Raw genomic sequence first — 15371 nt, forward strand, 5'->3', positions numbered from 1 at the left:
TATACAAGAGCATCGTCGGACCGGTTCTTTTATACGGCAGCGAATGTTGGCCAGCACTATCTCGGCACACTCAGGAGCTTCACGTCACGGAAATGAAGATGCTGAGGTGGATGTGCGGCGTAACGCGTTCTGACCGCATACGCAACACATTCATTCTAGGTAGTCTTGGGGTCCGTGATGTAGCGGATAAGCTCCAAGAGCGTCGCTTGAGATGGTTTGGCCATGTTACGCGCCGGCCTAAGAACGATGTCGGACGCAAGTGCCTTGCTATACCAGTTCCTGGGACGCGACCTTCCGGACGCCCAAGGAAGCGCTGGTTGGATGTCGTGATGCAGCACATGAGAGCCAATGGTCTAACCACCGAGGACGCAAAAGATCGTGCAAAGTGGAGTAGTTTGACTAGGAAGGCAGACCCTGGCAATAGCCGGGATTAATGCCAGGAAGAAGAAGAATCTTCAATTAAAGCTTGTATGTGTAGTTGTAATTTTGCGAAACTTTGTAAAGGCACACGATTAGCGATAAAAAAATAATGAATAACGTAATAGAAGCAATCATATTGAAAGGAAAGTATAAAGGAGAAGACTTTTTGATGATGCGGGGCATCCCAATGATTTCGACTGACATACCATACGAGCTTAAAAGACTACAGTTTCCAGTACGGCTTGATTTCGCAATGACTATAAACAAATCCCAGGGGCCGTTATTAAGTGTTTGTGGTATTAATATAGAAAACTCATGTTTCTCGCATGGTCTATTGTATGTTGCCTGTTCCCGTGTTGGAAAACCATCTGCTCTGTTTGTTTACGCGCCAGATAACCAAACAAAAAATAACGAGTACCATAAAGTTCTACAATGAAAATGAAACTGAATTTAGAATAAGTAAAAATAAAATATAATAAGTAGGTATCATAATAAGATATCGGAAATTGTTATTTTTATTGTAATTTTTAATGAATATTACAAGAATTTAAAGTGATTTAAGTTTTTTTTTTTGATATTATATAATTGTTGACTTATCAACTTTCTTTATTTTTTTTATCTTACTAGCTGACCCGGTGTCCCGAATAGTAGAATACATATTAAAAAAAAAGAATCGACTGTAAGGCGATACGAAGTTCGCGGGTCTGCTAGTATTTAATAAATATAAGTAAATGTTGGGTTTTGATGTTACTTATATATTAAGATGATTAATAAATATAGAAAATAATCTAAACATGTGTATTTTTTCATATAATGTAATTTATAATAAGATAAATGATTATCAATTTCTCAATAAGAAGTTTTTATTGAATATTTGAAGGCCTAAAGGAAATGGTTACTATGTGTGATATAATTAACAAGGGATTCGTCTTCTAATAAACATGAATGAATGATAATGGAAGTTTAAATATATAATGTATTTACTTAAATAATTGTAATTTTTATTTAAAAAAAATCAACTTTTAATATTTCGATTATTTTATAAAAATGTATATTTTTTGTATGTATAATTTGGTTTTTATAATTATGTATTTAAAGGCATGTTTAAATTACTTCTTATTGTGATATTGAAATGATATGCTAAAAACAAATACCTACAGCATTTAAAAGGTTCTGCCAAAAGACATTATATTAAAAACGTTTAATAGATTTATAAATAATGTAATTCCATACGGTTGCTTACCTGCCTAGAATGAAGTTAGTACTGTATTTAACAGACATTCAAAACTAAAGCGCAATAATTACTTTTATTTTTCTAAAAAAAAGGGAAAAGCACCACCATATCAGTTCATAGTAACTGTTAGTTTATTTACAGAAAAAAATGATTAATTGAAAATACATATTTAAACAAACAATTGATTCTTTAAAGCGCTACTTAGTTGTGAATCTCTGAATTACACATAATTTGCTTGCAAAACAATGTAAAAAATGTTTGATAATATATACCTTCAAGTCCTCTCTTATAGATTTGTGAAATTATGCAATAATTCATGTATTTTATAAGCATAATGTGATAAATTGTGAATTAATAAACCAAACAGGTCATATTTCAATAAACATTGTTATTTTATTTGTTTTTTTTTTTCATATAGACTTTTGATGTCCTTCATGTCGATCTTATTTTTGAATAAAAAATATTAATAAATTCAAGTCCTAACATTTTCATTAAAAATATTTTATATAGTCCATTTAAATATCTATTTTTAGATACTCCGTTTCCCATTAAGATACTTCCGCCGAATCCTCGAGATTTTGCATATTGAGTGGCGGAGCTCAACGCCGCACTTTGTCTCGTTACCAGAGCAAGGAAAATAGAATATTTTATATTCAAATCCTCCAAATGGAAATCGAACCCACACCCGTCGCATGTTTAGTCGCACGCTTGTGCCCATGTGCCACAGCGGGTTTGTTATTGAAAAATCTTTAAAATGTGTATTGATATAGCAAATAAGATTTTCATTATTACAATTTTTTTTTCAAATACCCACATCTATTTTAAATAAAATAATAAGAATGAGACAAATTATTTTCAATTATATTGTAATTCTGTTTACACTTTATATAGTCCATAAATGTATCACTTAAAATTACTCTCCGACTACAAATGTGAAAAAATTAAATAATTTAGATCACTAATAGTATTTATTATTTAAAGTATCACAAACATTAGATAAGAGTACTGCACTGAAAGCGCAAAGCATTTGTTGGGCGTATCATTATAGGACAATGAATAAATAAATCACCTTCACGCTGTATCCCGTACATGGCAGGGTAGACAGAAGGAACCTAGTTTTAAGACACTCCGTTCTCCACTTTCCGCCGAATTCTGGAGGCGTTGAGTGGCGGAACAATGCCTATTTTGCCTCGACACCAGAGCGAAGAAATGGAAATAGAAACATAAATAAATATTTCACAATGAATAAATAATCTGAGGCCGTAGTGGCGCAACGGCACAAGAGTGTGACTGTAACGCGACGGTTGTGGGTTCGATCCCCGCTCGAGGAAGCGAAATATTTATTTCGCTCTAGTGTCGAGGCAAAGCGCGGCGTTGAGCTCTGCCACCCAACACGCAATGCCTCCAGAATTCGGCAGAAAGTGAGGAATGGAGTTTCTTAACTCTAGGTTCCCTCTGCCTATCCTGCTGAGTGCGGGATACAACGTGAAGCTAAAAAAAACATTTAAATTCTAACACTATAGATAAAATTAAACATATAAATATTTATTGATAATAAAGTCATAAAATGAGACGACTTACAGGTCTTTATTTGGAAAAAAATATGTTTTTTTTTTACATTTTATATATCTATCTAATTTGAGTATGTTAATATTTAATTTAATTGATAGTGTTAGAATTTGCGTGGTCAAATGAAAATAATTAAGTACATATATAAAAAAAACAAAGAAATAAAATATAACAAAGATCGTTTTTACTTATAAACAATAGAATTTAACATAATAAATAGCAATATATTCAAATCGATTTTTTTCTTTTAATTTTTTTTTCATAGTAACATTTTATTATTTTTTAACTTACAAAAATTACAGCTTAGACAATCAATAATAGTATTGTTAATCTGCTGTGCAGCTTTAAAGTCATACTAAAGGCCTTTTTCTTACGTAAAGCAACGAAATCTCTTAATAAACTGATATATCTGCTGCAATTTTACACTTCAATTAATTTTTTAATTCAAAAATGAAAAAAAAAATATTTTTTTTATTTACAAGTTTGTTTTATAGGACAAATAACAAACGATTTCTAATCGCTTGGCAAAGGTTTTTAAATATATGGACACGCCCTCATTCAATGAAATGCATATAATTGAAGCATTTTCTTTATTTACAATCATAACTAGTAGTATAAAGTCCGGTTAAATCAATGAGAATCTCACTAATGTCGATATGTGGAGGGAGATTGGCAGCGAGGTTCTCTATTGATTTTCCAAAAACTAGGGTTACCAACCGTACTGTAATATAATTATATAGTATTTTACTATTTAAATAATAACAAATTAACTATTGACAATTTAATGACTGTAAAATAATATTACAAGTTCTAAATATACAACTTAAGTATCGATCAATATTGTTTTTATAAACTTATTTCTTTTTGTTTTTTATTACTTAAAATGTACATAAAATTTTTAATAAATTATATTTTTTTAGACGTATGTATTTTGCAGACGAAATGTTGGCAACCCTAGCTGAAACCATTTTTACTTACACAATAATCACTTAATACAAAGTTACAATTAACTCGTAGTTTGCGAAGTAACATTTATAGGGATCTTGACTAAGCCTGTTTGTTTCACTTACATTTACATATATACAAAGCGGCACCATTTAAAAAAATAAATGTCATTTACTTAGAAAATAAAAGAGAAAAAAAAAAGAATCGAAAAACAAAGCAATTAAAGTAGTATATAATTACAAAAATATAGAGAACGAGTTTTTTATATATTAAACACTACGAGAAAAATACTAATATATTACGTTATAATCAACAAATACCACAGAGCACTTAAATAACACGTACAAAGAGCAGTAAAACAATCCAAAATAAAATATAAAGATTTACAAACGGGACTGAGCTGCTGTACTTACTGCTCGTATATCACTTTCACTTAATACATCGAGATTAACGTATCTATACAGTCTTATGCACTCTTTAGTGAACTGTTTGTTTACAAGACGGGGGCGGGGGGACAGGGGCTGGAGGCGGGGGTAAGGAGTGATGTCAGCGTAGGAGAGTGAGATGGGATGGGGACAGGGGTGGGGGCGTGAGTTTCTGACGCCTCGCCGTAGTTGACAACAACGGGGGAGGTTCCATCCCGTCTGTACTTGCAGTTACTTCCGAGTCGGCCTCTAACAAATGAATTAATGTTCGGGTTACGACACGGGAGCGGTAGTGGGGGCGGGGGCAGGGGTTGAGTTGGGCACAGGGGACGCGGGGGCGTCCTCAGCAGGCGCTTTGGTCTCACATGTGGTGGTGAGGTGCGCGGGGGCAGGCGTTGAGGAAGGGGCGGGAGGCGCGTCGGAACCCGCCTCGAGGTCGGGCGGGTGCGGGGCGCCGTAGAGGAAGAGGCTGCGCAGGCGCGAGGTGGAGGCGGAGGTAGAGGCAGAGGAGCAGGGCAGGTCATCGTCGCTGGGCGCGTCGGCGACGTCGGCGGTGACCTCGAGGCGGTGCGCGGCGGGCGAGGCGGCGTCGTGGCCGCCCAGCGAGCCCGCCAGCCCCGCCAGCGAGGGCGCGCGCGCCTCCGCCTGTTGCGATCCCGCCGATAGCGACGCGTCGCCTGCAACGTCAGAAATTGGAAGTTTAAAACTAAGAAGACGCTTCTAAGGACGGGTTCTAAGATGAGTTTCCTCGTTAACAGAAGAAATAACTAGGATATGTCAAATAAAGAGAGCATAACTAGACCACTACAATAGACAATTATATTTTTTTTTACTAGACATTCTATTCATCAAACACCTTCGAACTTTAGAGGCTGATGATAGAATCAGACCAGCTCTGTGGCATCATATCATATGTAATATAGTATTGTCACCTGATCTACATACATATAATTGCCAAATTCCACAAAAGTAAAACTATTAAAACTAAATATTTTTAAGCCCAAAACTAACCAATACTAGGTTCAAGCCGTCTCGACACAGCATCCAAATCCCCGTGATCGATGGTTTGCTCCAAAGTGTCGTCGGGAGGTGACGCGCAACCTCCCGCACGGCACAGTGACACTGGCACTACGCCGTACACGTAGAAAAGGAGAATGGGAACACCTATGCCCACCGCGAGACCAGCTACTAGAGGAGATATGAGGAGCTGCGGGTAACAAATTAAATTATTTCAAAAGCGATTTTTTTAATTTTATTTGCAAATAAACACATAAGTATATAAGATTATAAATTTTATACATATAAAATACGTTTTATTTGTTTCAAAGAATGTCGCATAAAAACATACATACTATATTTATTTATTATAATAAAACATAATTGAAAGCAAAGAGAATTATATACAATCATTTGCTCAACGAAAACTAAAAAGCAATTTAATTTTATATATTTTAATCTCACAAATATAATATAACTTTTAAGAATCTAATATTTCCGTATTGTTATGAATTAAGAAAAACCTAAATACTAACCGCAACAGCAACAGCAGCGGCCACAGTCGCCCGACGCCTTACAGGCCGCGACCGTCGAAGCCTCCGGTGAGCGCGCCTACCCGCCCACAGGGGGAGTCCCACTAGCAACGCGGGCAGCGCCACCCCCGCCACCACAGCTATACCGAGGGGAGCCCCCGCCAGCGTGCCGAGTTGCCAGAGCAATTTCTTTTTCCGGGACCATGGTTTTTTACCCCAGAATGTGCAACCACTTGGACTATAACAAACGTTTTTTAAAGTTAGTTAAATTTATAACATTATACAGGTATTATTATTATTATTTGTGTCGCGCTTCTTCCTGTATGGGATATATTATTGTCTTTTCATACAAATTAGCGATTTTAATTATATTACTTAAATACACTGTTACAATATTTTATTTTACTATTAGTTTTATCAGTTTCACGCTTTTCCCCACATTGCAGGACTTTTATTTATTTTAGACTCAAATAGATCATTACACAGTCTTAATGAAAGCCATGGTTGCAGGTCACTGCAAAGTTTACAGCATAGTGAATGAGTGTAAACTTTAGTTTCCTAAAAATGTATAATACTAAAATATACGCGATAAATCTGCTTAAAGAGTTTCATTTAATACAAAAAATCACAGATATTTCATCGTGAGAGTGTCTAATGAATTAATTACATAACAAAGCAAAATAAAAAAAGTATTAATAAAAGAAAACATTTCAAATTGTAATTAATCTGATAAAAATATAAAACTACAATCAAATTCTACTGTATATATTATCACACAGTAATCAGAGCTGGTGGGAATTAAAAATACAAAGGTTAATTATTATCAGACTTCAATATAAACTAAAATTAAATATGTATTAATCACCGGTTTTCCCCAGTCTACTACATTTATAGAATAATGTTCCCACATTTCATTCTTCAATTTGTTTACGATTTCCTTTCCAAGAATATCCATCAGTTTCACACTATAACTATTATCTATATTGCAGGGTAGGCAGATAAAACTTAGTGTTAAGACATAACACTCTCCTCTTTCCGTACAATTTCGAGATATAAGATGTTGAGTGGCGGAAGTCCTTTGTCCCGAGTGAGTGTCGAACCCACAACCCTCGCGTTTACAGACCTCGCGCTATCCCACTGCGCCACTATATCCTCAATCTATTTATATTGTATTAATAACTCGTTCTAAACATTTGACATTTCCTATTTTGTTGTTAGTCGGTGTCGAATTACTCGATCATAAAGATAAAGTCTTTATAAGATTCTTTAATTTGGAATGTCAATTCAATTATAACCTTGAAATATCATTCAGGTCGTCTCAGATGTCTAAAGTGTATCAAAGGTTTTTTCGTATGGTTTTAAATTTATCTTCAGACAACTACTACATTTTTTAATGTAAACAGAAATGATCTTATGAATAACTGGACAATTTTCCACTTCACACCTGTTTTTAAATGTAAAAAACTATAATTTAACTAAGTGGGATACAAAGAGATGTATATTACAACCATTCTTTAACATTGAGGCTAGTTGTGGGGCAGGGCCACAGGGATGCGACTGTAAACACGCCACGTTGTGGCTAACCCATTTCCAATCGAGGAATTGATATATTTAATCATTTGGTCACTCTGGCAACAAGGCGAAGCGCGGCGTTAAGCTTCGAAATTCAACACGCTACGCCAGCAGAATTTGGCATAAAATGAGGAACGAAAGTGACCTAACGCGAATGGAGAGTCTAAACACTAGGTGCCTAGGTTCCCTCAACTTGTCATTAGAAATATGGAGAACGAAATGTCTTAGCAATAGATTCTTTGACTAAAGAAAGTTTATTATTAGACACTATTGTTATATAATTACAATGCAAAAAAACTAAACTTACCTCAAGTAATGTAAATCCGACACTTCTTTCATACAAAGCCAGCAGAACTCGGCGCCGCAGACGCAGCACACCATGTGGTTACACGAACCGTCTTCCACTTTCACTATGAATACTGAACATCGCGGACACGGCTTCACTTCGCCTGGAATATAAGAAAAATCTAAATATATAACAAAGTCGTAACTGGTCGTTGTCTGTACATGTTAGATGTAAGGGAAAAACAATGGTTTTTAATTTTTTCATCTATTCTTCTTCTTTCTCTCTTATTTAATCTGAAACTTCCCCCGAATTCTGAAGGCATTGAGTGTTGAATGACGGAACTGAACTTTTACCCCGTTTACCAGAGCGTGGAAGTGAAAATATGAAATATTTCGTGAAAATGTGAAAATATGAAATATTACTAGAGTGGGAATCGAACCCACAACCAGCCAGAAAAAAACTTTTTCAATAAATAAACACAAGAATAAGTAATAAATAAATGAAATTAACGACCATTCAACAAGTGGGTGGGTGGTATCAGAGTCATATTACCACCATAAAGAGCTTTGGTAGCTCATGGCTTTGTCGTGTAAATAAGTCGCTAAAGAGTGGGTGTATTATGGTGTGGGCGCCTTCACTGCTTCTATAGTAGAAATTACGAATTCTTGGTATCGCGCGAGGAGTTTGTGCGTATGAGAGACTAAATTAAATTTGTCCTAGGAAATTGAATTTTTTATTAAGATTTATTTTAAAATAAATTAACAACTACCGTCAATAAATTATATTGTAGAGTAACTTAGAGAGTATCTCCTGAGAAACTGCACTGCACAGTTGGTAGTGGGTTTGAACCTCACTCTTGGGGTTAACTATAACATATATTTGAAATTAGTTCATCCACACAAAAGCAAGGAGTTGGTTCTCAAAGTTTCAACCAATGAACAGGTACTATTTCTAAAGTTGGGAGGAAAGTAAGAGTTCTATCTAATATTCTATTTGTATTCTATTGTAACTATAATGTACAAAATGCATTGAAATTTATAAAATATTTACACGTGTATAACTTGTTTTTTATTTTATTTCAATACTTTGACCTACTATATATAAAAGCTACTTTATCGAGTCCAGTCGTGACACACACAAGCGTGCCACTGTAAAAACGACGTTTATGGGTTGGATTCCCACTAGAGTAGATAAAATATTTAATATATTTATTTTCTCGCTCTGGTAACAAGCCAAAGTGCGGTCCCTACTTCACACACAATACCTCAAGAATTTGGCGAATAGTGGGTCTCTTAAGACTAGGTTACATCGTCCTTAACCTGACAAACCTTGAAGCCAAAAAAAAAAACCTTACAACGTCACTTACCTAATTCCATATCACTCAAGGGCAGAGGCTGACGAGGCATGGGGTGTCGGCTGCGCCTCGCCGCGTCGCAGGTCTGCGTGGGGTGCCACGCCGCCTTGCAGTGGTAGCAGAAGGACGCTCCGCAGCCAGGCGCCAGGCACGTCAGCTTGGGGCACGAGGCGCAGCCCGCCGCTATTACTGCGAAACTGATTTAGATGGATAATTAAACATCGTTTCTAGTGGAAGTAATATAGAATTAATGTACACAGGACTGTTTAAATGTATATCGTTAAGTGTTTGAAAGAAGAAGAATTTGAATAATGAAGAAGTAATAATTTTAACTGTTGTTTATGATGATGCTGGAAAAACTGAAATTGTTTGACATTATTTTCTATTTATTTTTTCTGGTAAGAATGATACGAGAAAAATGCAAGTTGCAATATATAAAATTGAGGCCATCGTCACGAAGGGGGGGCACAAGGATGTGATTGTAACGCGACGGATGTGGGTTCGATCCCCACTTGGGGGAATTAGTATTTCTTCATATTTTCGCTTTTTCGCTCTGGCACCAAGACAATTTTTTTTGAATTCTACTACTCAACACGCATCCATACACCACTAAGCCGAATGAAGTATTTGTATACTGTAAGTCACACCTTGTCTTTGCCGTAAGTAAAACGAACGTTCAATTTTCGTAAGCCAACCTGGATCAGCTGGGTTTAATTACACGAATTAATGGGCAAGTGGCTGTTAGGTCGTCGACAACGTTAAGTTATATTTAATTAGATTAAAACGTCGAAACGTGGCGATAATGGTAATGCTCTGGAGATTACGAGCGGGATTATAGACAAGTATACCTACACGTTTATACATAAATTATACAATCCCTTTACATAGCTAGCAAAGCCTACTTTAGGCAAAGGTGTGAGAGGTATTCCTGGTGTTAAGTCACTCCATTTCCCATTTTCCGCCAAACAAATGTTATACTGAAGGCATTGCGTGTTGAGTGGCGGTCAACGCCGTGCTGCCTCGACAACAGAACAAAGAAATGGAAATATAAATTTAAATAAATATTTTATTTCCTCGAATAGGCATCGAAGTCACAACCAGTCACGTTTACAGTCACACACTTGTGCCTCTGTGCCACGACTGGCCTCAACTATAATATACAAAACGCAAAATATATATTTTGTTTATATTAACGCAAATTTTACATGAACTTTGCTTTTAAAATTATTAGTAAATGATGAATCATGACTCTCTTGAACAATTATTTTGCTAATACCAACAAAATAAATATAGGCTTTTTTGGGGACTCGGTTCGTGGGAATTCCTCGATTTTTCAAGATCGAATTGCCTTATTTATACCAATTAGAGGAGCTATAAATAAAAACCATTCGATTTCCTGTTATATACCCAAATAATAATTTTAGAAGTTGACATTTTGAATTGAAATAACTCTTACTTATAATAAAAAAGATATATAATATGAAAATATATATGTCTATAGTATATACTGAATATGTACATAGATAAAAATAATTGTATAATTTAAAAGGATTGTGGGGAGAACATTAACCAAGACCTTTCCAGGCTCAAAGATAAACCTATAAATAAATTTAACATTTAATAACTCCGAACCTAGAAAACCATTAAGTGGAAAGGCAATAAGCTTTATCGATTATAGTAAATTAAAAATAAACAATAAAGAATATCTAAAGGGCAACTAGTTACCTGCAGTCGGGAGCGGGACACCACCTAGTGTCGGGGTCGGCGGCGAGCGCGCGCCGTACTGAAAACTCTTCATACTTGTCGTACAAGGCTGGATTATCTATTATCCTCCTGACATCTGTAATTAAATGTCATTTATTATTATTTTTCATCAGCTTCACGCTGCGTCAGGGTAGGCAGAGAGCCTAGTGTTAAGACACTTCACTTTTCTCTCCGCCGAATTCTCGAGGCATTGCGTGTTGAGTGGCGGAACTAACCGCCAAACTTTACCCCGACATCAGAGCGAAGAAAAGAAAATATTAAATATAACTTTTCTCGAGAGGGAATCGAACCCATAAGCCGTCACACGCTTGTGCCGTTGCGCCACGGTTGGCCTATAAACTTTTTTTTTATACATAAAAAATATGTTTCGAAATGTCAAACAGTTATGTATAATAGTAACAGTTTATATAGTTCACAGGATCTTTAACCTATGCCCTTTCCTTAGGGGAATAAGCTGTGGTCTCCTTGAGGTATAAAATGTTTAACTTATTTATGAAACTGTCTATTTTAACAAATGAGCTCATTCGATTAGGTCATTTGATCTAAGATTAGTGGCGCGTGGTCGTAGATTTGATTTTCATGTAAGTTACGTTAAACTCGAGTCAATATAGAAAATTTTTAATGCCAAAAAAGAAAAATCTTTGGAATTTAACACAAAAAATACATAAAAAAGAAGGAAAAATATACGTTTACTTTATTTAAGATTATTTAATTATACTTATTGTATACAAAATTATCAAAACATTTAATCAAATGATGATTAATAATTTTAACAATGACGCACTGCAAAAACGAATGGGTACCTATTTTTAAACGGTTTTATTTAGCTCACCCCGTTTGTTTGTTTGTTTGGGTCAAATTTAGTAATTGAAATTTAACCCTCTTCCCGTTAACCGATTGATCTGAAATTTGGTATACGCCTTTGATTCTGGTGACAATACAATTATCCATATTCAATATTATTGTGAATCCAAGATGGCCGCCGCTACAAGATGGCGGACAACTTAGTTTTTTTCAATCCCATCAATATGGATATCAAATGAAAGGGCTTGTCAAGTAGAATTCAGTGGACTATACAAAATCAAAATCCAAGATGGCCGCCACTATAAGATGGCGGACAAGTTAGTTTTTTTCAATCCTATCAATACGGGTATCAAATGAAAGGGCTTGTCAAGCAGAATTCAGTGGACTATACAAAATCAAAATCCAAGATGGCCGCCGCTACAAGATGGCGGACAAGTTAGTTTTTTCGATCCCATCAATATGGGTATCAAATGAAAGGGCTTGTCAAGTAGAATTCAGTGCACTATACAAAATCAAAATCAAAGATGGCCACTGCTACAAAATGGCGGATAATGTAGTTTTCAATCCCATCAATATGGGTATCAAAATAAAGGGCTTGGTAAGTATAATACAGTATACTATACACAATTACAATATGAATCTCCCACCTAAGTCAAGATCTGGTATCCTGTCGAGGACTGTGTGGCTATAGGGTGCCTAAAAATGATACGTCGCTAGGGGTACCACCCAAGGTAAAAGGTAAAAGCGCGCCGAGAACTGTATGGCACTAGGTGGATAAAAATGATATGTCGTTAGCGTTTTCCCCTCAAGATTCAGGCACATCTTGTTGTACATAGCCTTGTCCCTCTATTGGACCTCTGGGGGGGTCGTTCGTAACATTCTCCATTAACCTTGCAATAATGAGACATCGAGCCTCATTTCAACGAATTGAATAGCATGAGAAATAAAAACTAAAAACTTAAAAATAAAAAAGTAAAAAAAATATTTTAAGTTAAACGGTTTTATATTGCAGATAAATGTACTAAAAGCTAAAAAATAATTTCATATAATTTCATATATATTTCATCGTGAAGTCTCACGCTATGTCTTTCAATTGTAGATATTGGACGTGCCCCACGATTAAATTTTAGTAATCATAATTTCTATGAAATTATTTTTTAGCTTTTAGTACATTTATCTGCAATATAAAACCGTTTAACTTAAAATTTTTTTTTTACTTTTTTATTTCCTTATTTCCTTTATATTTTCAATAGGTAATAGGTACAAGATGTCGGCCTTGTTTGATCATAAGACGTAAACGTTTCCATTAATTATGTTCCTTTTAAACACAATTTTCCTAAGTAATAAACAAGCAAAGTTACTCTTGGAAAATGAGAAGACTTTAATGAACTTTCGATATGGAAACTCATCTAAGTCACTGCAAAGGCATTTTGTTGTCAACCAGCAATAATATGAAAACCTATTAAGGAAATAAGTCTTAAAGAAAAAGAATAGTAAGCGAAATTACTAGTTTACTAAAAAAATCTGATTAATTTAAAATACATACGTTAAAATTAAATGTTATTCAATTAATATGAAGATATAGACAGCGGCACAAGGGTGTGACTGTAACGCGACGGTTGTGGGTTCGATTCCCACTCGATGAAGTGAAGTATTTATTTACGTTTATATATCCATTTCTTCGCTCTGGTGTCGAGGCAAAGCGCGGCATTGAGTTCTGCCACTCAACACGCAATGCCTCTAGAATTCGGCAGAAAGTGGGGAACGGAGTGGCTTAACAGTAGGTTCTCTCTGCCTATCCTGCTGTGTGCGGGATACAGCGTGAAGCTAATTTTTTTTTTTTAATATGATGGTATTAAATGCTGCAAAATTACAATGAAAAACCACGTTTGGTGGTGATTACAATATCGTTATATCAACGTGACGGAGGCAAAATTATAATTACATTTTCCTCATTAAATAAACTATTAATGAAATATTTGTGTTCGAATTTCTCTTATAATTAATGAACCTGTCCAAAATTATAATTATATAACTACTGTCAACCACCGCATATTTTAATAATTATAATGGATTAATATGTAAATTTACTTAACGTAACGTTAAAATATTAAAAATATTATAAAATTAGTATTAAATTAATAAATATTAATAAATTCATTATAATTTGACTATGGACAATATCAGAATGTGATAATTTTTAATATACGTCAATGCTACGTAGGATATTATTATCAATTCTCTGAATACAGGAAAACCAAACGGGAATGTATCTCCTGCGTAAGTGCATCCAATGTAAGTTCTCTCGATATTTTGTAGGTATATAGTTTTTTTAGCTTCACGCTGTATCCTGTGCGGAGCAGAGAAGGCAGAGGGAACCTGGAAACCTAGTATTAAGACACTCTGTTCCCATTGAAACACTTCCGTTCCCCAATTTCCACCGAATTCTCGTGCCATGTTCACAGACGCACGTTCCTTCCTGCCTCTGCATCACAATTCGACGACGACGACGACGGTCAAAATAAATACTATTAAGCTGCTATTTAAGTAACTGTTCTAAGAAGTTAATTTTAGGTATACATCAGACGGTGACAAATGAGGAATTACCAGATTTGATAAAGGTTGAATCATGTACAATAATATTTAGCTAACTAACTAAGAGGTGTGTTCTTAATTCGGGTGACGACAATATAAGTACGTTATATTAAACAATTATTATCTTCTTAGCTTTGATGTTTCATTAAAAAAATAAAAGTTCTTTGAATAGAACAATTGTTGAGTTACCAGAGATATTACATTTCCTCGAGTGGAAATCGAACCCAGATCCTTTTGCGTTTACAGTCGCACGTTATTCTTACAATACACTGCAAAACAAACTAATAAATAAATCTAATATATACATAGAAATGTTCCGCAACATACGATCGCTACTATACAGAAAATCATAAAAGACGCTACTAGTTTATTAGGCAGTCAACATTTTATTAACTTGAAAATACAGACTTTGATAATTTCAACGACAATAGGCGTACGTAAAGTTGTATAGACAACGTACGGACATACAAAAACCTATAATATATATAGGTACCTATATTTATTGTACGTTTCTACGTCCGAAGAACAACGTCTTTCTTACATTGTAGAGTTAAATTACTTATATTTATTTATGCTGACAAGATATATAATTAAATGTTATAGAATCTGTATGTTACAACTATAATCTATAATGTAAGTAAATTATACGGTAATTTAACTTAACTTCTTGAATATGTAACTCTCTATTGGTTTGATTATTGCGTAGATTTTAAAACGTAAAATTATAATCGCAGTTTTTCCCGTTCCCGTTCCCGATTTTCGAGAAATCCCCTTGGCGTTACCTACTCTCCCTAACATAGCTACAAGCCAAATCTCAACTTTTTAAGTCCATTCGTTTTGTCTGTACTATGTCTATCAGTCACTCGGCAACGGA

At 35.0% G+C, this 15371-nt stretch overlaps 1 protein-coding gene across 2 annotated transcripts in view; it reads right to left on the reverse strand.

Moving 5' to 3' along the window:
- Positions 1–4724: 4724 nt before the first annotated feature.
- Positions 4725–15371, reverse strand: part of LOC146539833 (E3 ubiquitin-protein ligase RNF19B-like) — a 48882-nt gene continuing 38235 nt past the window's right edge. For both annotated transcript variants that reach the window (XM_085207604.1, XM_085207605.1), the window contains exons 4-9: positions 11060–11174; positions 9347–9531; positions 8002–8143; positions 6126–6360; positions 5605–5800; positions 4725–5270 (exon numbers count right to left, since the gene is read on the reverse strand). In XM_085207604.1, the coding sequence (XP_085063730.1) occupies positions 4867–5270; positions 5605–5800; positions 6126–6360; positions 8002–8143; positions 9347–9531; positions 11060–11174 (1277 nt within the window). In that variant the 3' untranslated portion in view covers positions 4725–4866. The remainder of the gene's footprint in view (positions 5271–5604; positions 5801–6125; positions 6361–8001; positions 8144–9346; positions 9532–11059; positions 11175–15371) is intronic.

The sequence above is a fragment of the Heliconius melpomene genome, chromosome 3, assembly GCF_056956725.1.
Source record: "Heliconius melpomene rosina isolate 202511_hmr_F chromosome 3, ASM5695672v1, whole genome shotgun sequence".
Taxonomy (NCBI): domain Eukaryota; kingdom Metazoa; phylum Arthropoda; class Insecta; order Lepidoptera; family Nymphalidae; genus Heliconius; species Heliconius melpomene.